General features: G+C 47.3%; 1 protein-coding gene across 8 annotated transcripts in view; it reads right to left on the bottom strand.

Annotated features, from left to right (window-relative positions):
- UBE2F (ubiquitin conjugating enzyme E2 F (putative)) overlaps positions 1-24,898 on the bottom strand; it is a 36,939-nt gene extending 12,041 nt beyond the window's left edge. Inside the window, exons 1-4 of one of the 8 annotated variants that reach the window (XM_080670428.1) lie at positions 24,639-24,898; positions 17,800-17,933; positions 10,968-10,997; positions 4,916-4,981 (exon numbers count right to left, since the gene is read on the bottom strand). In XM_080670428.1, the coding sequence (XP_080526554.1) occupies positions 4,916-4,981; positions 10,968-10,997; positions 17,800-17,917 (214 nt within the window). In that variant the 5' untranslated portion in view covers positions 17,918-17,933; positions 24,639-24,898. Of the gene's footprint in view, positions 1-4,915; positions 4,982-10,967; positions 10,998-17,799; positions 17,934-24,112; positions 24,503-24,638 lie in introns of those variants that run through there. The other 7 variants (XM_080670427.1, XM_080670424.1, XM_080670423.1 and 4 more) reach the window with 7 other exon arrangements.
- Between the last annotated feature and the right edge of the window lie 2,345 nt (positions 24,899-27,243).

Raw genomic sequence — 27,243 nt, 5'->3', positions numbered from 1 at the left:
AAAAGCAAACACCATGTTAGGATATGGCAAACACAGAGGAGTAAGAGTTCACAAGAGGACTCAGGGTCCTTCGTCAGGCTACCAGATCCTGCCCGACCCAGATCAGACACCACTCCACTATGCCTGCCTGCTCTTGGCCTCCTCCCTGGCCCGATGTCCTCCTCCTTCTGAAGACTGGCTCCTCCTCTTCAGTCTCCAGAACCCTGACCTAAGCAGCCTGCTCTCACCTGTGCCCACCTATTCTGCTCCGCAGCACCCAGCATGTCCCCTCATCACATCTCATGACAGGTAACGCCTTATTTAAGTTGCGTGGTCACCTGTTTGCTGCTGCTCTCCCCACAAGAATGTCAGTTCCATGGGGTAAGGGACTAGTGGTGACTGCTGAACCCCCCGTGCCTGGCACATGGCTTCTGGCTGCTTAACAAAGGTTTACTAGGACAGACCCTGTGCAAGGCACTGCTCCAAGCCCTGGGGACACACCCTTGAACCAGACAAAATTGCTGCCTCGCTAATGTGCCTGGTCAAGAGCTGGGGGGCGGGCATGCAGGAGGCCCAGATTTGCAGTGGCACCTCCATGCCACTCCCCAGGTCTGCAGATCCCACAGCACTGTGCCAATGCCCTTAACTGTGCCACCAGCCACTCTGCCTCTTCTAGAGTCCACCTGCAGGTAAGGCAGGTTCCTGGGTGTAAACGCTGCGAGCTGCCGCCAGCAGAGGGCGCCGGGCATGAATATGCACCAGCCTGGACATGCCCGGCAGTAATTAAACTCTACAATTTGACAAAATTAACCCATCTTTAAAACAAAGGTTCAACTTCCCCAAAACTATTTCTCATCAGGAACAAATCAGCAATACTACATATTACCGCTTCCCTCAGCTATTTATACAAAATAAACATTTAATATCTGCTGCTTGCTTGCATTTGATTTTGTTGTCCAACTAGCTTTCATTTTTAAGCCAGTCTTTCTGTGGTTTCTTTCTTTGGTATTACACTTAAAAGGTCTTTCCCAGCTCTGGCTGGTATTTTTCACTGGTTAGTACATTGGTGCTTGAACTGAAGGGTCATGGGTTCAATTCCCAGTCAAGGGCACTTACCTGGGTTGCAGGTTCAATCCCTGGCCCTCGTCGGGGCGTTTGTGGGAAGGAACCAACTGATGTATCTCTCTCACATCGATGTTTCTGTCTCTGTCTGTCTCCCTCCCTCCCTTCCACTCTATCTAAAATCAATGGAAAAATATCCTCAGGTGAGGATTAACAACAAAAAATGATACCAGAATTTAATAAATGAATTTAGCAAGGTAACAAGACACATGATCAATATATTTTAAAAAATCAAATGCATTACTTGGCGGTGTGGCTCAGTGATTGAGTGTCAACCTATGAACCAGTAGGTGACAGTTCAATTTCCAGTCAGGGCATATCCCCAGGAAGGGGCGTGCAGGAGGCAGCCAAAAATTATTCTCTCTCATCATTGATGTTTCTATCTCTCTCTCCCCCTTCTCTGAAATCAATAAAAAAAAATTTTAAATTATCAATTACATTTTTATATATTAATAAGTAAAATAGAAATTTTTAAAATACCATTTACAACAACTTCAAAACACATGGAATCCTTAGTGTCATACTTAACAAAGTGCTTGCAGGACCTATATATACACTAACCCTACAAAATGCTGCCAGAAGAAAGTAAGAAGACCTAAGTAAATGCAGATGTTCAGCATGCTCATGGATTGGAATACTCAATATTGTTAAGATGTCACTTCTTGTTGGACTGATGTATAGTGTCAACACAGTCTCAATAAAAATTAAACCCACGATGAGATACAATTTCAAAACCAAACACTGATAAGTACGTAAGAGAGTCGGAAATCGTCACACATTGCTATTTGGTATATGGCACAACCACTTTAGAAAGTTTCTTAAAAAAAATTAAATATATCTTTCCATGACTCAGATATTCCATTCTTTTTTAAAAATATATGTATTTTTATAGATTTCAGAGAGGAAGGGAGAGGGAGAGAGAGATAGAGACATCAATGATGAGAGAGAATGAGAATCATTGACTGCCTGCCTCCTGTATGCCCCACACTGGGGATCAAACCTTCAACCCAGGCATATGGCCTGACTGGAATTCTCTCTCATCATCATTGATGTTTCTATCTTTCTATCCCTCTCTGAAATCAATAAAAAAAATATTTTAAAAAAATTAGTGCAGCCGAAACCGGTTTGGCTCAGTGGATAGAGCGTCGGCCTGTGGACTGAAAGGTCCCAGGTTCGATTCCGGTCAAGGGCATGTACCTTGGTTGCGGGCACATCCTCAGTGGGAGGTGTGCAGGAGGCAGCTGATCGATGTTTCTCTCTCATCGATGCTTCTAGCTCTCTATCCCTCTCCCTTCCTCTCTGTGAAATACCAATAAAATATATTTAAAAAAAAATTAGTGCATTTTATTGTTTGAAATTTTATACCCCAATAAATGTACTTACAAAGGAAAACCTAAAATTAAAATAATAATTGTTATTTATGTCCACGGCCCCCTCTGCCTAAAAGCCTCCACACCACAGTGGGGCAGGCTGAGGGACCTCCACAGACCAGCTGGGCAACTATGACCTGGCGGGCCCCGTGAGTCAAACCTCACAGGAGGCTCTGGGGGAGAGATGAGCCAGTGTTTGGGGTTTTGCTTTGTTTTGTTTCGTTTCACTTGCTAGTATTTTTTGTTTTCTTTTGTGAGTCCATGTGAAGACTTTGTGTTCTCCTAAATTCATTTCTTTTCCTCTGTCACCAAATTTCAGTTCCATCTTTTCTCTGAAGAGCATATTTATTTCCAAGCATGAGGGACACTCCAAAAACCACCAAAACTGAAATGTCATCAAGTTGCCTGAAGCCAGTCAAAGAGCTTTGAGCTTCAAATGCAGAAGCAGCTCCTCCACCCTGAGCACCCAGTGCTGAGATGTCACACATTCATTCCTGGGCTTTCAGACTCGGCCCCAAGATTACTGGCTGCAAATGATCCAGTATCAACACCATCTGCTTCATCCATCCTTAAAACTCTACTTCCTAGGCACATCTCTGTCAGTTTTTTCAATACTAAAAGGAGTGTGACTCCAGAAGGTCTTTTAAAAACCAGGCTATCAGGCAAGTGTTCATTCAGGTAATGGAGATAGAAGCCCTGCTTCTCTTAACCAAGGGCAGGAGCCACAGGCTCTCTGACTCAGTCAGTATGTGAGGAGCACGCTGGGCACACAGCTCCAGGTGACAATTGTGTCCCTGACATGCACATATCACAAACAGAAATGCTAAATACTCACAGTTACAGGCACAGAAACACAAGTTCCTTTTTAACCTGATCCAACAAAGAATACCAAAACCATAACAATTGAGCTCTGTTTTCAAGAACAACAGAACACGAAAGACAGTGTCATGTACATAATCACAACATCCATGTAATTAGGGGGGCAGGGAGGAATGCAATTAAAAAAAAAAAAAAGAAACACTTAACCAGAGGTTTGACACAAACCCACTCCAGGAAGATAGTGACAAGCATGGCAAAGTCCAACAGGTGGCTGAGAAGGACACAAAGCCGACGCTTGGGCAGGACACAGCCACAGAATCCCTGAGAGCCACTGACAATGCCCAGAAAGGCGGAGGGCAGCCAATGATTTTACTACAAATACACAACTCTGAGACTGCTTACTCAACAGAGAACCAGTCTTCATCCCCACGACAATTTCTGAGAATACCCTGCACTGGTGATCTGAGTCACCAAGAAACACAAAGTGCTCGGTGCCCTTCAATAAAACCAGCAGAGCATGCAGTGGGTTTTATGAAGGTGGCCAAGAGTGGTCACCATTTCGCCATTTCAGCTTGAAGTCCCGAGTCTGGTTATCTCTGGGCGTCAGGCATATGGAACAGCCCATTCAGGTTTAACTCTATCCTACTGCCACGCATCTTAGTGGAAATGGTACCAGACTGAATTTATGTTCATGTCCCAGAGCAGCTTATAGAACTACCACATGGATTCAATAAATTTTTAAAACTTTTCAAGCACATTTTAAAAATGGGATTTCTCCTGTTATTATAAAAAACATCTTACAGGAAACACACACACACACTCTACCTATAGGAAGACAATTCCAGGGCTTATTTGTGGGTCATTATCACCTACTGAAATTCTGCATTCTTTCACTTTAAAATTAGCTAGTGACTCCTGAGTCTGCTTCTCATTCCCTCTCCATCCTCCACATACAGCACCCTCATTTCCTCCACAACATTCCTTTCCCTCTAGTCAATTCCCTTGGTCCTCCCCTTCCCTCCTTCCCTCCCATTGGCACCACGCCCACTGCCCAAGGTAATGCTAGCCCTGTGCTGGAACCTGGAACCCTTGGAGCTGCACTGTGAACAGAAAACCACAGTCCTCCCTCCTGTTGCCCAGTGTGACCAGAGAAGAGTCGGGCACCTGTAGCTGAGACACTTATCAGTCCCAAGGAGGACAGCTGGCAATCTGCCCTGTCCACCTGTGCTGCACTCAGCTATCTTCATAATCCTCACAACTGTCCTGGGAGATAGGGCCCATTCCATCCCACTCCATGCTGGTGGGCTGTGGCTGAGAGGTCAGGAAGTAATTTCATGGTCCCACAGCTGCTACATACAGAACAGGATCTGAACCCAAAGCACACACTCCTCACCACACACCAGCAACCTGTCCTTGTTCACTGTGGCCTGGTCTGTCCCTAGTTACTGAAATGAATGCCTCAGATTCACAGCACTAGGCTCTATTTGACCACAAAGTATCTATCTTGTTGTCATATGGAAAGGTCATTACTGTCATAAACTCAAAAAGTTAGAGGACAAATCAAGCCAAAGATTATTTGGGCAGCCTTTAAATTTTCCTGTGTAAGAAGTATATAAGAATATTACCTGGGGTCACAGTTAGCTGAAAGCAATGAAGCTTGTTTGGATCAGGAAAATGCACTTTACATGTACCTGCAAGAGAAACAGCACATCAGAAGTTTTGAGGGCTGGTGGCAGCTCCCATGAGGCCAACCTCGAAACACACACCCAGGTTAACCGTGTTGGATCCCCTTGCTTGTTTGATAATTGTGCCAATGTGCTAAGCTGGCAAACCAGTGATTTTTCCCATGTGATTTCCTGCTACAGTCTTTTACTACTTAATTCTAAATTGAGATGTTTTCTTTCCTTTAAATGGTCACTAACAATAGAAAACTTTCCATTAATTTCAAGATTCAGGCTACTTTACTTAGAAAAAAAGAAACCATACCTCAGGGAGATTAAAACACACGGATGAATAAAGGCTCACTACACATAGGAAAACCAGAAAAAGAACCCAGGTCAAACTTCTGGTCTGCTCACCTAGTACCAGTCATTCGCAGCTACCACAGTAAGTGGCTTATTTCTATAAACTAATTTAGATCTCACCACTGTAACTGGGGGTGAGGGTAGGGAGAAAAAGAGAAGAGGGATATAGCATGTAACCTTTTAAACATTTCTAAAAATTAATTTTAAAGAGGAGAGTGAGAGAGAGACAGAGAGAGAGAGAGAGCGAGACAGAGAGCGAGACAGAGAGAGAGAGAGAGAGAGAGAGAGAGAGAGAGAGGGAGAGAGAGAGGCACCAACTGCCTCCTGCACGTGCCCTGACCAGGAACAGAACCCGCCACCTTTTGGTGTATGGGATGATGTTCCACCCAATGAGCCACACCAGCCAGGACTAGCATATAGCCTTTTTAATCTGACATTTTAGCTGTAAGAGCTAAGATATTTAGTTAAATCTAAGCTGTTTAGTTAAAATGTTGGTTTGAAAGCCAATTATAAAGTTTTATTATTTTTAATCCAAATTTTTAGGTAAAGCTGAAGCTACACTCTATGGGTTAAAAACCGCAATCTGTAAGATTCATATTCAAAGACAAAGTGAACTGTGTTTAAGTGGAAAGTTGTTGTGGTCCTTGATGAAATGTCTACATGTGTAAATGTTCACGTTGGGGGTGGGGGAGAAGACATGATGGGAGGAGAAAACAAGAAAATCACTTCTTTTTGTTGTTGTTGTTAATCCTCACCTGAAGATACTTTCCCCACTGATTCTTAGAGAGAGTGGAAGGGAGGATGGGAAGTGGGGCGAGAGAAACATTGATGTGAAAGAGACACACTGACCAGTTGCCTCCTGCACGCACCCTGGCACACACCCTGATTGGGGCCCTGGGACCAAACCTGAAACCCAGGTAGGTACATGCCCTTGACTGGGAATCAAACCTGAGACCCTTTGGTGCAAGGGCCGACGCCCTAACAACTGAGCAGCACCACCAGGGCCACTTCATTTTTTAATTAGAAAAATGACCTTAGATACAAGGTTTTAAAAGAATAGGAAAAAAGGCCCAGCCGGTGTGGCTCAGTTGGCTAAACATCATCCGATGCACCAAGGTCACCAGTTCAATTCCCAGTCAGAGCATATGCCTGAGTTATGGGCTCAACCCCCAGTAGCGGGCATGAAAGAGACAGCCAATAGATGTTTCTCTTTCACATCGATGTTTCTCTCCCTTCCCCCTCTCTCTAAAAATATCAATAAAAACATATTTTTTAAAAAGGAAAAAAGCGAGAGAAACCAAGATGGCGGCATAGGTAAGCACCTAAACTGCTGTCTCGCACAACAATTTCAAAACTACAACTAAAAGACAGAATGGACACCATCCAGAACCACAGGAAACCTGGCTAGAGTGAAAATCCTACAACTAGAAGGAAAGAGAAAAGCTCACAGAGAATTGGAGGTACGGCAAAGGGTCTTTGTGTGCGCAGAGGGAAGGGCGGCTGAGAGCCTGGCTGACTTTCTCTGGCGGAAGGGGGAAGGAAGCCCCCGACCGCACTGAACCCCAGTTCTGACTGCACTGAACCCCAGTCCCGGGCGAAACCCCGTGGACCCAGGCTCATACAGGGGGTGTCTGGACTGTCAGGTAGAGAGAAAGGCACCCGGAGACACGGAGACCCAGGGGAGACCCAGGAGAGCCCCGGCAGGCAGGGTTCCGGAGGCACACGCACCAGTGTGCACAAAGGCTGCGGAGGTTGCCACAGGCTTTCCCTAGCAGAAGGGAGTCCAAAGCTCCTGACTGCATTGAACCCCAATTCTGACTGCACTGAACCCCAGTTCCAGGCAAGACCCTGGGGACTTGCGCTCTTACGGCGGGGGGAATCTGGACTCTCGGGCGGAGACTCGGGAGCCGGGGAAGGCAGTGGTCTGCAGGCGCGCGCATGCCAGTGCGCACAAAGGCTGCGGAGGTTGCCACAGGCTTTCCCTAGTGTAAGGGAGTCAGAAGCTCCTGACTGCACTGAGCCCCAGTTCTGACTGCACTGAACCCCAGTTCCAGGCGAGCCCCTGGGGACCCACGCTCTTGTGGGGGGAATCTGGACTCTCGGGCGGAAACTCGGGAGCCGGGGAAGGCAAAGGTCTGCAGGCGCGCGCATGCCAGTGCGCACAAAGGCTGCGGAGGTTGCCACAGGCTTTCCCTAGTGGAAGGGAGTCAGAAGCTGGGGAAGGCAGAGGTCTGAAGGCGTGCACGCGCTCAAGGCAAGGCTGACCTGAAGCCAAGACTGTCTGCTCCGCCCTGAGACTCCACCCCATCCAAGCTGAGCACAGAGGCTATTGCAATTTGGCAAGTCTAATCCTATAAGGCTGTCTCCAACACCGAACTTCTCCCAGCATAGACACAGCTGATCCTCACAGCCAACTGGCCTGGAGGTCAATTCCTCCCAGTGATACCAACAACAATCAAGACTTAATTACAACAAGGCTGTACACACAGTCCACAAAGGGGTGCACCAAGAGTGTCCACCTCAGGTTAACTGGGGAGGCAGACCCACTGGGCCATATAGGAAACCTAGCACACAAATCTACCCTACCAACTCAGGGAAGCAGTGAAAATGCGGCGTCAAAGAAACAGATCACAAACGAAAGAAATGGAAGAAAACAAACGACTGGATATAGAATTCAAAACCATGGTTATAAGGCTTTTCAAGAATATCCTAAAAAAGGCCGATAAATATAACGAGACCCTCGAAGATATGAAAAAGGACCAACTAGAAATTAAACATACACTGACTGAAATTAAAAATATTATACAGAGACCCAAAAACAGACTAAAGGAACACAAGAATCAAGTCAAAGAATTGAAATACAAAGAAGCAAAAAACACTCAACCGAAAAAGCAAAAAGAAAAAAAAATCCAAAAAGTTGAAGACAGTGTAAGAAGACTCTGGGACAACTTCAAGCGTACCAACATCAGAATTATGGGGGTGCCAGAAGAAAAGAGAGAGCAAGATACTGAAAACCTATTTGAAGAAATAATGACCGAAAACTTCCCCCACCTGGTGAAAGAAATAGACTTACAAGTCCAGGAAGCGCACAGAACCCCAAACAAAAGGAATCCAAAGAGGACCACACCAAGACACATCATAATTAAAATGCCAAGAGCAAAAGACAAAGAGAGAATATTAAAAGCAGCAAGACAAAAACAGTTAATTACCTACAAGGGAGCACCCATAAGATTGTCAGCTGATTTCTCAACAGAAACTATGCAAGCCAGACGGGAGTGGCAAGAAATTTTCAAAGTGATGAATAGCAAGAACCTACAACCAAGATTACTCTCCCCAGCAAAGCTATCATTCAGAATTGAAGGGCAGCCGAAACCGGTTTGGCTCAATGGATAGAGCGTCGGCCTGCGGACTGAAGGGTCCCGGGTTCGATTCTGGTCAAGGGCATGTACCTTGGTTGCGGGCACATCCCCAGTGGGAGGTGTGCAGGAGGCAGCTGATCGATGTTTCTCTCTCATCGATGTTTCTAGCTCTCTATCCCTCTCCCTTCCTCTCTGTAAAAAAAATCAATAAAATATATTTTAAAAAAAAATTAAAAAAAAAAATTGAAGGGCAGATAAAGAGCTTCACAGATAAGAAAAAGCTAAAGGAGTTCATCACCACCAAACCAGTATTATATGAAATGCTAAAAGGTATTCTTAAAGAAGAGGAAGAAGAAAAAAGTAAAGAGAAAAATTATGAACAACAAATACATATCTATCAACAAGTGAACCTAAAAATCAAGTGAATTAAAAACCTGAGGAACAGAATAATCTGGTGAATATAACAGAATCAGGGGCATAGAAAGGGAGTGGACTGATAATTCTCAGGGGGAAAGGGGAATCGGGGGGGTTCAGGAAGAGACTGGACAAAAATCATACACCTATGGATGAGGACAGTGGTGGGGAGGTAAGGGCAGAAGGTGGGGTGGGAACCGGGTGGAGGGGAGCTATGGGGGGAAAAAGGAGAAACAATTGTAATAATCTGAATAAAGATTTATTTAAAAAAAAAAAAAAAAAAGAACCACCATTAACTTTTTTTAAAAAAAAAAAGGAAAAAAGCCCCAGCCTGTGGCTCAGTTGGAGTGTCCCCTCCATACACCAAAAAGGTTGTGGGTTCAATCCTTGATAGGGGTGTGTACAAGAGGCAACTGACTGATGTTTCTCCCTCTCCTTCCCTCTCTAAAACTAGTTAACCAAAAAATAAAACAAAAACAAAACGAAAAGATTACCAGGTAAGAATTAAAAAAAAAAAAAAAAAAAAAAAAAAAAAAAAAAAAACATATAGGGAAAAAAGAGAATAGTATAATGAACTATTATACTATTAGTATAATAGTTCACCCAGCTTCAACATTTTGCCAATCTTGCTCTAATGGTTAGACTCTAACCCAGGGGTCCTCAAAACTTTTTAAACAGGGGGCCAGTTCACTGTCCCTCAGACCCTTGGAGGGCCGGACTATAGTTTAAAATTCCTATGCACACTGCGGGCCCGGGACGAGTCGGCTGCTAAGCAGGACAGGCAGCGGCACCCGGCGGGCCGGATAAATGTCCTCGGCGGGCCGCATGTGGCCCGCAGGCCGTAGTTTGAGGACGCCTGCTCTAACCTATCCAAATACATGATTATTTGTTTTCCTATAACAGCTGAAAGCAAATCATTTATAAATACTTCAGTAGTTAGAAAGATAACCTTTTAATAGAATCCCAAGATACTTCCTTCTAGTTCTGACTAGAAGAAAACTTTGAGGTCAAGCAATCCAATGACTTTTAAGACATTTTTTACTGGGACCCAAATAAGAAACAGTTTATATCACAGCCCACTATACCCATAAATACTATATATTAAAAATACTTTAAAAAATATGAACTTACCCTTAGAAACTGATTTCATGACTACTGAAGGGTGTACCCCACGATTATCTTTCCAGCTTTAGGTGGAAATGGGCCCCCTCTCTCCCCAGTCAGACGGGCACTCTGTAGCCTTCGCCCAGACTGGGAGACCCACTTGTAAAATATTTCACCCACATCACACACATCCTCAGTATCAGAACAATTTTTTAACCAAGTATGACAAGAAAAAGTTCTAATTCAAAAAAACATTTAAATGGCCAAAGCTTTCAGACTTTGAAGGTCTTAAGAAAGAAACGTTGCCACATATCACAGGTTCACTGCCTGGATAGCAAGCCTGCTCAGGAGTGAGGGCTGCACATGGTCTGAGTGGGAGAACCAAGCAGGGGTGGGGACCTGGTGACATCAGCCAGTACAGCCATCCTACCTCACGCACAAAGATAAATGAGCACTTTCTGGACCAAAATGGTGCATCATCACTAGCAAAACTAGGGCTGCCCATTATTGATTTATAGACCTTTTCACTCAAAGAGGACCTGGGCAGGTAGGAAACCTAGCCGAACGAATCTCTGCTACAGTGAGGAGAGAGACACCGCCTGCTACGGTCAGAAAGACTCATCTCCTCCTATCATAGCCTTGAAAATGGTCTGTTCCCTGCCTGCACAAAATCAAAGCGTATTCCTACCATACATGACATACAGGTTATTAAAACGCACACGTTTCTCCATGCAATTACTTTTCAGAACTAATGTTGGATGGGGAGCTATACTTACAAGGTAAGTTAGCTTCAAGTTCTGCAACCTCTGTAGAAACAAAGAGATTATTGTTAATATCAGTCAACTACTCCACATGAAATTACCAACTCTAAATTCGCAATTTCTGCCAGAACTGAGGAAAAAATAAGTAAACTGAACAAACCAAACCCTACACTTGGCCTCAAGTTTAGAGTTTAAGCCATGAAGTTGCTTTCAAATATACAAAGTGACATGTAGGATGCCACCAAATACAGCCAAGGGCCCTTGAGAGTTTACTTTCAAAATGAAAACCATAACATTAACACAGAAATTACCTCTAGGTAAACAGTCATGGACTGTTTTCTAAAAACCCTGTTCCCCCCAAGTATAGAAGCTCCTTCCCTCAAAATTTATTTATTTATATTCCTGTGTCTCTTCCAGCTTCTCAGACCTGCCTTCCCATGATGGCTCACCTATTGTGTGCTGCACTTTTCAATGAGAGAACTCTCCTGCTGGGGCCTCACCTGTGCCCGTGCCCATGCCCTTGGAGCTGCATTCCTTGGCCCCAATGCTCTCCTCCAGGGCCTGTTCTATAGTCACTACAGCACTGAAGCCCAGCACCCTCTGCCAGCACAGAGCTACAAACCCCCAGCCATCCTGCTACTACACAGCTGGTCTTGGGGGGGCACCCAGAAATAACTGGGCAGGCCAGTGCTCTCTGCCTCAGGTATAACAGAATGTGCTGGGATTCCCTTCAGCTGTGGAGACTGAAAGGAGGGTTTTGAGTGGGCTCCAAAGAAAAAGTAGAATTTAGTCCAGTAGAGGTGGAGGTTAGTGATGTGGAAAAGCATAGAACACTGACAGGCACAGAAGCCAGAGCAGTGTGGTGCTCGGGAAAGGAGGCCAGGATTGTGGAGGTCCCAAGCGCATGGCTTAGAATTCTAAACTATATCCTGCAGCAACAGCAGCCAAGGAAGATCTCTGAACCAAAGTTCCTAAGCTTTCCCTCAAGAGGACCACTTTAGGAAGGGCACAGCGAAGGCCAGGTGACCTGTGAGCTGGGCACTCGGATAGGCAGCAAGGGCCTGGCAGAGGCAGGGAGAGGCAGGGTGCTTGAGGGCAGAGCATGGAAGGAGCTGCCAGCTGTGTGGGACAAGAGGAGTCCAAGATGGAGCATAGGGCTGGGGAAGCCCTGGGAGAAATAAGCTGAAGTCTGGGTGCATGACCAAGTCAGGGTCGAGGAGCCCCTGTAGAGTGATGCCACCTGAGGTCATGAGACCAACAAAAGTGGGGAGACTGGTGAGAAAAACCTCAGCAGAAAGCAGAACACAAGAAGCTGGGAAAGTTAATAGTAAGAAACAGGTGGAAAACTATGGGGAAATGTGGTGATTCATTAAAGAGAGGACTGACTGGTCCAAGGTGAATGAGGCCCAAGGCATAGCCAGTGGGTGTGATGGACCCAGTTGAGGACATTCAAAACAGCAGGAAGGCAAGTGGAAAGATGAAAACCAGATTTAAAAAACTAAAAAGCAAATGAGTGGTCAAAATATAAATGCTACAGTTATGAAGATTTCTTCAAGTGATGTGAGGAGGGGTGGGAAGAGGAGGGGAGGGGAGGGCAGAGGCCACCTTGTTTGCAAAGCTGAGTGCTGAGTGCATTAGTGGGAAGACTGGTGGGTGGTTCTGTTCTCAGGCTAAGATTTAGGAAACCCACAGGCCTTTAACTTCAGCTGACTAAGAATCTGGGTAGGGACAGGTGGCCTACGAAATGTATCAGCTTGGGGATCCAGGGGTTTGGAATTGCATCCAGAAAGTGGAGTGGGGCAGAGGAGCCAGGGAACACAGTTCAGGGTGTTATAGCCAATCAGCGGAGCTGGGCGTAACCCTAATCATCTTCTGGCCATGACTGGAAAAGGACCAGGTTTTGTGGTGAAATGCAAGCCTGGGAGTCTCCCTTCTTGGCAGTGTTATGTTGTACATTCAAACATATCCACTTAATAAAACATCATGGAGAGCCCGTGAGAAGTTCAATATCATTACTCTCATAACGACCACAGTGATCTTCAGTTTTGGCCTCCTGACTGGCCTACCATTGCCCTACCCTAGAGCAGGGTGCTCACGAAAGAAAGTGGGGTGTAGAGGACCACAGCACTCTGCACTCCAAGGCATCCACACCAGGTCCTCTGACGGGGAGGGGCAAGGGCCTTGCTCTGCTCCAACAGCTCACACAGGATTTCATTGTATCAGAAAAGCAGACATTTTATAAATGAGTCATTCATATTAACAACTTCAAAAGTTATCCATATAATTAAACTATGTTTTTAAGGCAAATTTTATTTACATATTTTATTATACTATTATTTAACTTTTTACTGATAAGAATTTGCAAGAAACGGTCCTTGAGGCCCTTCTTTTGAGATCGATGCTGGCCACAGGAACCAGGCTTTCTCTGGGGGCCTATCCCATCTGCTCGCCCAGCTTTACAAAAGCCCAGTGAAATGTGCCCAGAGGATTTGGGGGAGGGGGCACCTAACAGAAGTGAAATGTTTGAGAAGACATTCTAGTGCTAAGGAATGAGAGGAGGTCTGGACCCAGGGTGGCGGGGAGGTGCTGACCAGGGCATGATGATGACAGAGCCACAGAAACAGGCCCCACACCGCTGGCACAGGCAGAGGACGCCTCACTCTAGGACAGGGATTCTCCACCCTGCAGCAATGCCAATCACCTGGGGAGATTTTTCCTGACCTTTTCAACAGCTTTAGTGAGTACAATTTACACACTAAAAAGACCTACTTAAGTGTATGATTCAATGATTTTTAGTAAAATCTGGAGTTGTGCTTCCATTGCCACAATCTAGAACAGGATGAGGGAATGTCTGGCCAGAGGGCCATATAAGGCCCGAGAAATCATTTGGTCTGGCCCTGCCAAGGTATTAGGGGTGAGTTAATTAAATGTTTGACCAAATATAGCAGACCAATTTTTAAGTTGATAATTTTATATGTTATAGATATCCAAATGGCCCTTGGCAGAAAAATGGTTCCCACCCCTGACCTAGAACCTGCAGAGCAAACCCTGCCCCCTCAGCAGCCCTGCCAGGCCAATACACCAGAAGTTCTCGGTGGGGCCCAGGCCTCTGAGTTGCTGTTCTCCCCAGGAAATTGCTGTCAGCTGTTGTGCCAAGCTTTTTTATACACAGCTGGTTACAACTTCATACTATAGACTTAAATTCCTAAGATGAGCACTATGCTTGCATTTCCACATTCAGTGTGACTCACTCAAGGAAGGTGGACAGGGCCAGGGAGAGCCCTCAGACCCAGTCCAGCAATGACCCCCACCACAGGCAGGACATCTGCAGGCTTCTGGTCCAACAGCCAGTGCAGCAAGGAATAACATTCTGGGGGCACAAGGACTTCAATAAAGATGCCAGGTACTCTAATTCAGCCCACTATACAAGACAAAACGAGCCACAGAAGCTCACGCGGTGTTGCTCTCAGGGAGCTGTCACAAATGACAACAGTTTCTCTACATCTCCAATGATGGCATATACTATTCATTAACATCAATAGTTTCTCTACATCTCCAATGATGGCACATACTATTCATTAACATCAATAGTTTCTCTACATCTCCAATGATGGCAAATACTATTCATTAACATCAACAGTTACCACCTCAGAATCCAAGTACACTAAGACTCTGACCAAAGAAACAAGTGGACTGCTTTACATGCTTGAGGCCTCTTGGAAAAGCAGCCACCCTTTCCTGCATAACCTTAGTGCCAAAGGACATGACCCCACCTGTTCCGTAACAAGAAATTCGTATATTTTTACCCTGCTTAAGGTTTCACCTGTCCCAAGATGCTAACACCTCCACTGCACACTGGCCCAGCCTTTCTGGGAGGCACCTGGCACCTTGCACAATTCCGTGGCTGCACAACTTCCTTCTGAGAAATGAGACTCTTTTTCCTTTCTAACTAAAGATCAAACCACAGAGCCCACTTGAAGCATGACTGCACAGAAAGATCAGATGAACCTGCACTCTCTCCATGGCGGAGAATGAACAGACTTGCCCAGCCCTGAGACAGTACCTGACCCTGAGCCTGGCACACACAGAGTGCCCAGGAAGTGCTTGACAAACAAGCACACTTGTTGGCAAGATGGCAGTGAATGTCCTGAGGCGTGAGGAGCCTTTCTCCTGGGATAGCTGGGGACAAAGGCTGCACACAGATTCATTCCCTTTAGAGCCGCTGATTTCAGACCTGAGCTTGAACTCAGTCAACTCAGTTCCAAATCTCCACACTTAACAAAGACTAACATAGGCAAAAAGTGCCCGCCAGCCTGCCTGGAGCCCCTTGAGGTCTTTGGGGGTTAGAATCAGTAGACTGACAGCAAGCAGGCACTAAGTTTGCTGGGTGGACAAGTGAAAGAACAGGGACAGACATACTCCCACTGCATGAAAAGGACAACCTTCTGAAAGACAGCAAGTCAGCAATTCTGCCTGAGGGCATTTTGGGGAGATGGGAACACCATCAGACTCAACAGCCCCACAAAGGTCCAGTAGGAGCGCAGCACCAACTGCCCTTTGGCTGAAAGCACTGGCTCCCCAGTCAGGCTGACCTGAGTTGGGGCCAACAGGAAATGCACAGATCTGACACCCTCTCCCCAGTGTCCCCAGCTCACAGGGTTCAGAGGAGGCAGTGGCCCTCAATCCTGGCCCAGATCACTGGATTGTTCTATACTCCCCATTTCTGGCCTGGAGGACATCCTTGAGAACCATCCTGGGGGTACAAAAATCAAGAGCTGGTGTGGAGCTGAAACCGGTTTGGCTCAGTGGATAGAGCGTCGGCCTGCGGACTGAGGGGTCCCAGGTTCGATTCCGGTCAAGGGCATGTACCTTGGTTGCGGGCACATTTCCGGTGGGAGGTGTGCAGGAGGCAGCTGATTGATGTTTCTCTCTCATCAATGTTTCTAGCTCTCTATCCCTCTCCCTTCCTCTCTGTAAAATATCAATAAAATATATTTAAAAAAAAAAAAAAAAAAAGAGCTGGTGTGGTGAAGGTGTCAGTATGGTAGAGGGTGGGCGTGGCAGCACCTCACTTGGCTGGGTCCTTTAGGACCTGAGTCTCTTTCCCGGGTGCTCGCTGCTCTGAGAAAGGTTCTGGTGTATCCAAGGAGAACTGACTCCAGCCTTCTGCTGCCCTTCAGAACTGGACCTTGCAGGTCCTGGAAGACACCTCCTGCCCTTAGAGAAGGGGCGAAGTCCAGCATGGCGAGCCCTAGCAGGCTACCCAGCTATGTCAGGGCTGGATGTGTGTGGGAGCCTCTCTTCTCTGCCCTTGCACTCTGTCCTGCTCCTTCGTTCCTGCTTGCTGGGCCTGCCTGCCCCTGAGAGCCTGCCCTGCCCCAATATGTGGGTCCAGTTGTCCTCCTGCACTAAAGCTGCCTCCAGCAAGTTTCTCAACCCCCTGAGTCCAGCTTCAAAATGAGCCACCACCCAGCAAGATTAGCAAAGGTCAGACTAGATTTGCACTAGAAAGTGCCCAACAGAGGGCCAGGCCCTGAGAGCTTAGTGTACAAAGCTGCTATGACCATGACGGGGGTAGGTCAAGCAGATTGCACAGTACACCTGCCAGCTTCCCACCTGTTCCTCCTTAGCAAAGGTCTGGACCATCCTCACTAACTTCCCAGGCACCAAAACACCCTCCACTCCAAGGACCACAACAACACGCATCAAACCCTTTTCCAGGTGCTGCCTGGCTCCTGCTTCCTCTGTAGATGGAACTCTTGAGCCAGCACCCAGAAAAGAGACTCAGGTCCTAAAGGGCCCACCCAAGTGAGGTGCTGCCACCACGCCACCCTCTGACCCCACAGGATAAAGCTGCTTAGCAAACCCACTGCAGTCCAGCACTCTCCCCGACAGAACAGGCAATGCCAAAATGTATAGAACAATTCTTACTCTACCAGGAGGCAAAAGCCAGAGCTGAGTCAACATTCGGGGGCAGCAGAACAAGGAAGCATGTGCCCCTGAACCTGAGGCCTTCCTGTTTCCGTTCCTTCCCAAGCTGAGCACTGCTTTGTTTCTGAGAAGGCCCAACACAGCACGTGTATACACAACGCGTGCATACGCATGGCTCCCCTGCCACACTCAGTGTCAGGATATCAAATACCAGTCACCCCCACCGTGTCTACCTAAAAGAACACGAACACAGACAGTTCTAACAAACTACTCACACACCAAGTGCTTCCTAGCTCCTCACACTTAAGAAATGAAAACACATGTCATAAGCTCTTTCAAGGCAGGGCTGTTTCTCCCTCAACTCTGTAGTCCTCGACCCTAGGAAACTGCCTATGCACTTGAGAACTGTAAGTCTGTGCAATGAGTCACGCAGAAGCTGCACACAAACGCATGTGATCCACAGCTCTGGGACGACGTGCTGTTAATTCTGCAAGGGGAACTAAGTTTGCACAGGCTCTCCTCGGGCTTTGACTTGACTAAATGCAGAAGGATCCTAAGAGATTACCCAATTCCACTCCCTCCCTTGGTGCTGAGGAGTCCAGAAGAAACAAAGACCCCTCTCCCAGGAGTCAACAATGACAGCAACTGAGACCAGAGTGGTAGACCTGCTCACTCTCAGGACTTTACTCCTCCCACCAGCATCCTGGCAACCCCACAGAGAATACTCCAAGTACATAAGACACACCAGTTTCTAATCCACTTCCTCACCAGCAGCACTCCCACAGCACACAGGTTGTAAGTAACAAGCAGTTACACTTTAACATATTTTCAAACAAGCTGCTTCACACCCCAACAGAGCCCCCAGCCAGCCTTCACGTTGTTGTGGGATATAAAGAGCTCACATGGACGTCATCACCTTTAACAAGCAGTCTGTCTCTCACAGACACCCTCCGAGTGGAGTCAGAGGCTGTGGCTGACGTCCGGGATCCTTTGAGACCATCATCCCGCTTCAGTTTGCTCGCCAGCGTCAGCATTACTGCTGCCTTTACCCTGAAAGATGGAAGCTCAGTTAAGAACAAATCTCTAGACAGCAGCTGAATACTGACCACAATGATGTAAGTGGTTTTCATTTTTTTCTTTAGTTATAAAAAAATTTAGCATATTAGCTACATGAAGACTGAATTCCTTCATAATAAATTTGGGTAATCTCTACACCACCCTCCATAAGTCTAATTTTTTAAAGTATGAGTTAAAATTTTTAAAAGGGAGCTTAAAATTTTTTTTATTTTAATAAATCTTTATTCAGATTATTACAATTGTTTCTCCTTTTTCCCCCCATAGCTCCCCTCCACCCAGTTCCCACCCCACCTTCTGCCCTTACCTCCCCACCACTGTCCTCATCCATAGGTGTATGATTTTTGTCCAGTCTCTTCCTGAACCCCCCCCATTCCCCTTTCCCCCTGAGAATTATCAGTCCACTCCCTTTCTATGCCCCTGATTCTATTATATTCACCAGATTATTCTGTTCTTCAGGTTTTTAATTCACTTGATTTTTAGGTTCACTTGTTGATAGATATGTATTTGTTGTTCATAATTTTTCTCTTTACTTTTTTCTTCTTCCTCTTCTTTAAGAATACCTTTCAGCATTTCATATAATACTGATTTGGTGGTGATGAACTCCTTTAGCTTTTTCTTATCTGTGAAGCTCTTTATCTCCCCTTCAATTCTGAATGATAGCTTTGCTGGGTAGAGTAATCTTGGTTGTAGGTTCTTGCTATTCATCACTTTGAAAATTTCTTGCCACTCCCATCTGGCCTGCATAGTTTCTGTTGAGAAATCAGCTGACAATCTTATGGGTGCTCCCTTGTAGGTAACTAACTGTTTTTCTCTTGCTGCTTTTAAGATTCTCTCTTTGTCTTTTGCTCTTGGCATTTTAATTATGATGTGTCTTGGTGTGGTCCTCTTTGGATTCCTTTTGTTTGGGGTTCTGTGCGCTTCCTGGACTTGTAAGTCTATTTCTTTCACCAGGTGGGGGAAGTTTTCGGTCATTATTTCTTCAAATAGGTTTTCAGTATCTTGCTCTCTCTCTTCTTCTGGCACCCCCATAATTCTGATGTTGGTACGCTTGAAGTTGTCCCAGAGTCTTCTTACACTATCTTCAACTTAGTGGATTTTTTTTTTGCTTTTTCGGTTGAGTGTTTTTTGCTTCTTTGTATTTCAATTCTTTGACTTGATTTTTGTGTTCCTCTAGTCTGTTTTTGGGTCTCTGTATAATATTTTTAATTTCAGTCAGTGTAGTTTAATTTCTAGTTGGTCCTTTTTCATATCTTCGAGGGTCTCGTTATATTTATCGGCCTTTTCTAGGATATTCTTGAAAAGCCTTATAACCGTGGTTTTGAATTCTATATCCAGTCGTTTGTTTTCTTCCATTTCTTTCGTTTGTGATCTGATTCTTTGATGCCGCATTTTCACTGCATCCCTGAGTTGGTAAGGTAGATTTGTGTGCTAGGTTTCCAATATGGCCCAGTGGGTCTGCCTTCCCAGTTAACCTGAGGTGGACACTCTTGGTGCACCCCTTTGTGGACTGTGTGTACAGCCTTGTTGTAATTAAGTCTTGATTGTTGTTGGTATCACTGGGAAGAATTGACCTCCAGGCCAGTTGGCTGTAAGGATCAGCTGTGTCTATGCTGGGAGAAGTTCGGTGTTGGAGACAGCCTTATAGGATTAGACTTGCCAAATTGCAATAGCCTCTGTGCTCAGCTTGGATGGGGTGGAGTCTCAGTCTTGGCTTCCAGTCAGCCTTGCCCTTGCGCGCACGTGGGCGCCTTCAGACCTCTGCCTTCCCCGGCTCCCGAGTCTTCGCCCGAGAGTCCTGACTCTCCCCACAAGAGCGTGGGTCCCCAGGGGCTCGCCTGGAACTGGGGTTCACTGCAGTCAGAACTGGGGCTCAGTGCAGTCAGGAGCCTCTGACTCCCTTCCACTAGGGAAAGCCTGTGGCAACCTCCGCAGCCTTTGTGCGCACTGGCACGCGCGCGCCTTCAGACTTCTGCCTTCCCCAGTTCCCGAGTCTCTGCCCGAGAGTCCAGACTCCCCCCACAAGAGCGTGGCTCCCCTTGGGCTCGCCCGGAACTGGTGTTCAGTGCAGTCAGAACTGGGGTTCAGTGCGGTCAGGGGCTTCCTTCCCCCTTCCGCCAGAGAAAGTCAGCCAGGCTCTCAGCCGCCCTTCCTCTCTGCGCGCACAAAGACCCTTTGCCGTACCTCCAATTCTCTGTGAGCTTTTCTCTTTCCTTCTAGTTGTAGGATTTTCACTCAGCCAGGTTTCCTGTGGTTCTGGACGGTGTCCGTTCTGTCTTTTAGTTGTAGTTTTGAAATTGTTGTGCAAGGCAGCAGTTTAGGTGCTTACCTATGCCGCCATCTTGGTTTCTCTCAGGAGTTTAAAATTTTTTAAAAGGATTTAACACTCCCTGGGTGCCAGGCCCTGGGGTACGGTGGGGACAGAGCTCCAGAGCTCATAGCCTAGTGGAGCCTCCACTGACAGGTTCCACTTGGGCTCACCACTGTCCATGTAAGTCTGCCCTTCCCCACTGCAGGGACATGCACCTGTGTGTGCCTCGCATGCTGGGCACATGGCAGACTAGGGGGGTTGTCAGCCTCTGGTGAGGAGAGGACAGTGTGATGTTTTGCTTTCCTTCTTCCTTTAAGAAAGGCGGGGCTAGAACCTTAATAAGCATCTTCACATTTATGTGTTGTTTTTTATTTACATTTTTAGGCAATATCAACATCAAGATTAAGTTATAACAAATGCTCCCAAAATAGATTCTCTTTGCTGGCTGCTTCCAACCCACCTGTGTTTCAGATTCCCACTGAGAGCTCACAGGTAAGAATAATAAAGACCAACACAGGTGATGTACCTGACTGCTTGGAAGAAAGGGCTCAAGAAATGTCATTAAATCTATACAGGTATCACTGTCTTTTAGAACAGCGGTCGCCAACCTTTTGGACCTCACGGACCACCGGTTGGTGACGGCTGCTCTAGAATCTGCCCTCCGTTTCTACATAAGATGCCATTCACCTGCCATGCCTCCTAGTTCTTACTTGCTTTGACACAGTTGGAAAGGGACTCGAGCTTCTTCTGACTATGGACACAAATTGGTCACCAGCCCAATATTTCCATAATTTCCTGCATTACCTTAACATCAATTCCTTTCAATACTACTCTGATCATTTTCAAGAGAAAATGATCTTAAACTTCCAGAGGGCCCTAGCTGGTTTGGCTCAGTGGATAGAGAGTCAGCCTGCAGACTGAAGGGTCCTGGATTTGATTCCGGTCAAGGACACATGCCTGGGTTGCCGGCTAGATCCCCAGCAGGGGGCAGGCAGGAGGCAGCGATCAATGATTCTCTTTCATCATTGATGTTTCTATCTCTCTCCCTTCCTCTCTGAAATCAATAAAGGTATATAATACATAAATAAAAATAAACTTCCAGAGGAAAACTTGATCTAAGCACAGAACTGTTAGTTTGAGGCTAAGATCTTTAAAGGCAAAATATGTGTAAGGGTACCCCTCCTCCTGGGTATTTTTTACCATTTTAACCCAAGTCCGTTACACAGCTTCTCACACCATCTTCTATATCCCCCGCAGAGACTGTAAGGTTTTATTTTCTATTATTTGTACCATGAAAACAACATATTAAGTATCTTCTGAATTGTGACCTCTGCAGACACACACGTGTGCAACACACACATGTGTATGCACACACATTCACACCTCTAACCCCTTAAAGAATCACTGGTCTAAATGCTTCAGAAGATAGTTCAACTACACATTAGGGTTCACAAGCTATGAGAATTTCAAATCTGGGAAGGCCTTCTACTCCTCGGACTTTTTACAGATGTGGAACCCCAGACCATGGGGGCCTGGGGACTAGCTTGTCTGAGGTCACTCGGCTGCCAGAAGCAGTAACCACAGAAATACTAGTTTCCCTTCTGGAGATGATGGGAACATTTTTACCTTGAGTGTGGAGATGGTTCCAAAGGTATATACATCCATCCAGCAATTTGTATATTAGTACTTTAAAACATGTGCAGTTAGTGTACAAGTTGAAAAAAAGGTGAAAACACACCAACACTAGCTTTTTCATTCCCATCTATGTCATCTTTTCAGGTGAATCTATGTAGAGGCATGGACCACAATCAAGGAGCACGCCTTTTCAGGTTTACCCAGAGCAGGGGCTCCCAGTTCAGTTTATAAAGTAACTTCACAAAAGGGGGGAGGGGGAGCACTGGGAATGGGAACAGAATGAGAATACCTTTTGGTGCTGCATTAGCCCCCACCTAGAATGATCCATCAGGCACCCTTAAGGAGATCTGGACCACAAAGCAGAGCTTACCTCCCAGCCAAGCCCACTGCCATGCACCAAGAATGAGCACATCAGTCCTACCACATCATCAGGGCCACCTGAGGACGATGGCCAAAACAGGCATCTGTCACTTGGGGTCTGGCTGGAAGCACTTGGTTTTTATCCTCTACCTGATCTTGGCAATGAAAAATGGCAAAAAATAAAATAAAAGCACAGCACGTATAGAGTTCAGCAGGCAGCACATGAGGAAAGTCACAAGAAAGAGCCCCGTGGAAAAGTCAGGGCATGGGCACATGCCTGGTTCACACCCAACTTCCTGGGTGGGCCTACACTGAGGGAGCCACTCAGAGGGCCCTGGCAAGACTCACCACACCAAGAAAGGCTCACACCAGCAAGCACTCTTCTGTGCCACGCAGTCTAAGGACTCTGCTTAGTTCTTTCATAACCCTATTGCCCCACACTCAATTCCTCTCTGGGATAAGCCCACACTCAATTCCACTTAGGTTCCTGGCTTGAGATCTTCAAGTTTGTGGTCCTTGATAAAACATACTGGGCACTGACCATGCAACATATAAAAGAAAATAACACTGGTGTTTCCTCTTCTACATTAGATAATACAAGACGTACTTCCCTAGCATTCTAAGAAATTTAAGTATATAATGACCATCTATTTCTCCACCACCTATATCATTATCACATGTCACTTTAGGGATAAAAGGCCTAATTTGGAAATGTGTCCATAGATGCTAAATTAACACTAAACGAAGAGATTTGAAGAAAAAATATTCAAACTTGCCAAGAGGTTTGCTGAACAGCTCCAGTTGATTCAGAATTCTTTTCCTTCTTCAGTATGCTTCATACACTGAAGATCGGGTTTAAAACTAAACTTCCCTTTACTGCAAATAACACTGACTAAGGCAGCATTTTTGGAAACAGATCAGCATTTAGCATGCTCAGTCTCTCTAAATTCCACACATTTAAGTTCCTCTTCTGGGCGGGACTCGCTTTCAGACTGTTCAAAGATCTTTATGTGCTATTTACTAGTTTCATCATCAAGTAAGATTGACTCAGCCCACCTGCGTGTACTGGCAAAAATCAGACCATGTCACCTGTGCAGGGACACTGGGGCCAGTCAGCTCATGGTGGGGAACTCCTGGTTTACAATTCCTCCTGCCATGAAAAACCCATCTAAGTGTAAAAGATGGAACTGAATGCAAGTCACTACGGAACCACCACACCAGCTTCTCCAGCCAAAGAGGCCCAGATCTGGACCCAAAAAAGTCCACACCCCACTCTCCTCCTGCAGAAAGCCAGAGCCCAGGAACCTCCCAGCAAGCAGCGGAGTCACTGGGGTTGGCTGATCAACCTTTGGAGTCCAATACATTTATCTTCAGCAGTAAACCTGCCCCTTCCTGCACCCTACTTGAAAGGCAGGTATGTCTAGGTGGAGGCCCTCAAGTCCCCCAGCAGCTAGCCTGGTGGTGACTTGTCTCTGAACACCTCTTCCACCTGTACCCTGCCGCTGCCTCATCCCAACCAGAAGTCCTCTGCACAAGGCAGGCCTGCCTCCTCCCTGTTCCCCAACAACACCCAGCATGTCATTTCTGGAAGCTTCTGTTCACTGGGATACCCCGGTCCGGAATGCCCTCCTTCCCTTCACCACCCAATCCTACTCCTTGCACAGGAAGAACACATTCCCACCCAGATTCCAGCTTCTCCGAGAAGCCTTCCCGGGCCGCGGCGATCCACCCAGAGTCAGACCCACTCCCGCGCTGGAGGAATGCGGACAGGGGCGGGCCCAAACCCCTCGGGGACCAGAGGAGGAAACCGAGACCCGCCAAGGGCAGGGCCACGCCCAAGTTTACACACCAGCGGCACCGGGTCTGGACCCGGGACCAGCTGCACCGATCGTTCCAAGATGTCCTCCGTCCTCCCTTGTCCTCTCCTCCGCCCCCAGGAACAGCTTCCCAGCTCGCCGCGGCCGCCCCCAACTGCGTCAGGTCCCGGGCCGACTCCATGGCGGTCGCAGTCGGACTGCCGCGTCCGAGTACCGCTCCTGCCGCCAAGTCGGGCCAGTGACCTTGGACCGGCGCCCGGCGCCCCGTTTCCTCGGGACAATGCGGCCAGCAGCACCCCCGCGACGGCGGGCCGAGCGAGAGCGGCCGTGTGTGTGCCCGGCACGGCTGGTGCTCCTGCGGGCGGCCCCTCCAGCCCGGCCAGCACTCCGGCCCCGGCCGGTCCCATTCACGCCGCCCGCCCGGGAGCAGCCGCGCGGCCTGAGGCGGCCCCGGCGCCGCTCGCCTTCGGTCCGCCTGGTGCAGCAGCGCCGCGGGAGCCGAGCCGACCGCAGGCCCGCGACCACCCCTCGCCCGCCGCAGGGCCGCGCGCTCCTCACCTGGGCACCTCGAGACAGGCGAGGCGGGCCCGGTGCCCAACACCATGCCCGGCCGGCCGGCGGCGGCGAGACGCGGCCCCTCACAGCCGCACCGGCTCCGGGCGGCGGGACCGGAAGTGGCGGGGCGGAGACTCGACCACTCTCGTCCGCCGCTGCTGGGATTGTGGCGGGCGCTTTAAAAAAAAAATTCAAAGCCTTGAAGAACTTTATTTGGCGCACGAAATGCGAACAACTGCGTTCGCTGAAGGCGGCTGGGCCTCGCTCATTGGCAGAGGGTGCGGCCGGGGGCGGGGGCGGATCTCTCGGTCCTTGCTGATTGGCGAGTGGCGGCTGGGGGCGGATTCTTCCAGTCCGCTGCGGAGCCTGCGCTTCCGAGAGCCGGGGACTCTGCGCCTTGTTTCTGCGTCCATTCATTTCGCCCTGTGCTGGGCCTGCTCTGCGTTTCAGAGAGACCCGCGCTGCGCCGGAACTGACCGCCTCGGTGCACGTCCCCGCTGTGTGCCCAGCGCAGTGCCCAGGATGCAGAGGACCGGGCGGACCCCACAGCCTGCAGTGGCGGGGGTGAGAGGGCGGGGCGGTGAGATGTGCAAACAGCCACCCACCCTCGGTGTGCCTGGGCTCAGGCTGCAGAGGAGTGCCTGGGGCCTTTCCTGTTCTTGTCTTAATGGGTTATATTTCTTCTTTCATCTTTTACACTTTTGTAAAGTACTTTAAAAGTCTTTCAAATTGTACAAACTCTTCTCACGTCCATTTGTGTGATTGGTGATAAGGGGCGGGGGTGGGAGAGCAGCGCTCTGGCAAGGCTCCTGGAGGAACGGGCCTTCTGAAAGATGAGGTTCACCACATACACCGGGAGGAAAGAGCCAAGGAGTTGGAATTGTATTTCAAGAAGCCCCGTTGAAAGGTTTGAAACAGTGGACTTTCTAAAAACTTCTTCTGGCTCTGAGTGAGCTGGTGGGAGGGGAGCCAGGAAGAGAGGAGACCAGAGCCAGGAAGACCAGCGAAGAGCACGGCTCATGGTATTCCTTCTGTTTGGAACAGGTTCTTCCTTCACCCAGCTAACTCCTCATTTTCTCTAAGTTTGGAGAGGTAGTGCAATCAGTTCCTCGGGTCCCACTGCCTTTTCCTGCAGCTGCACGTCTGTGATTCTTTCCCCTTCCAGGCTGGGGCCCCAGAGCCAGCAAAGCCCTGGTAGAACATCGCACAGGATAGAAGCAGCCCTAGCAAGCTAATGCACCTGTCATCTCCAGGAAGCATTCCCAGGACGGTTGCTGGCAGCGCAGGGGCGGCCTAGGGTCTGGGCATTTAGGAGGTCTTGCTGAGGGTCCTGACAGGTACCTTCTACCCAGGGCTCCTCATGGCACACTATGGATGCTGAATCCACTGTGGCAGCAATGCACTGCTGCCCATGTTTCATATTTGTAACAGAAACCTATACTTTCTGTTACACTAGGTATCAGAACACTAACTTCAGTGAGTGCTGTGGGCAAAATGCCACAAAACACTGTTTTCCCTTAAAAAACAACCCTCACAGTTGAAATGTATATCCATTAATTATGTGAACACTGGAGTGAACAAGGCAGGAACGATCTGGAGCAACACTATACCATGTTCTGAGCATTTGTAACGTCCAGGGTGGTGTCTGTGATCTGCATCTTGGGCTGCAACCCTTGAGACCACACTGGCGTCACCCAAAGCAGTCACATGGCATGTCAAGGCAATGCCACCTCCAGATAGAGTCCCTCCCCTTGCAGCCACAGCTCTCTCTCCCTGTACACTGGGAAAAGGAACCAACATTCTGGGGACTCCTTTCCCAAGTCATGACTAAAATCCCACACCAGAACTCCGGTGCAGCGATGCTATGACATCTATCTGTGAAAAGGAGTCACCATTCAGCGTGCACCTGGACCATTACCTGCTCTGCTGGCATCAGGTGACTTGGCACAATTCTTTAGCTGGGCAGTAAAAGTCCTAAAAGCCTTCGAATCTTTTGACCCAGTAATTTTACTCTATGGATTGCCCTGAGGAAGTAAGCCAAGAACAGAAAAAGCTCTGGCACAAAAATTTCCATTGTGTTATAGAACTTGGAAGCAACCTCAGGCTCAGCATTAGGGGAATGGTTAACTAAATTACTGCTGATTTACTTACAGAAACATTACACAGCCATTAAGCTTGATCATTACGCAGATTATGTAAAATCACAAACATACTTAATACCTGAAATAAGTAACATTTAAATTGTTTAAATACCATGACTGCAACTCTGGAAAAGACAAATATATGGGCAGAAACTAGAAGTAAATAAACAAAAATGAATAATTGTGTCCAGGTGGTAGGATTATAAGTTTTCCTCTCTTTTTAAAAACTATCACTTATTTTGTTTATATGTTATTTTCATAGCAACACAATACAACCATCTCTTTTAAACACAATTGATCCTTAATTTGGAAGACAGGTCTTGTGCAAAATAAGTAATTTTAATGCTGCTAGTCACTAGAGAAATAAATATGGAGAAGCTTAAGGCTTCCCTGGACAGGTCGTTTAAAAATAGGCAATGCAAATCATGCTGAGAAAGCCTTCCTAAAGTCCAAGAAGAAGAAGTCAC

The sequence above is a fragment of the Plecotus auritus genome (assembly GCF_963455305.1).
Source record: "Plecotus auritus genome assembly, chromosome: 5".
NCBI classification, from domain to species: Eukaryota; Metazoa; Chordata; class Mammalia; order Chiroptera; family Vespertilionidae; genus Plecotus; species Plecotus auritus.
Note: the sequence above shows the minus strand (reverse complement) of the source record. Positions and strands in the feature narration are given on the sequence as shown.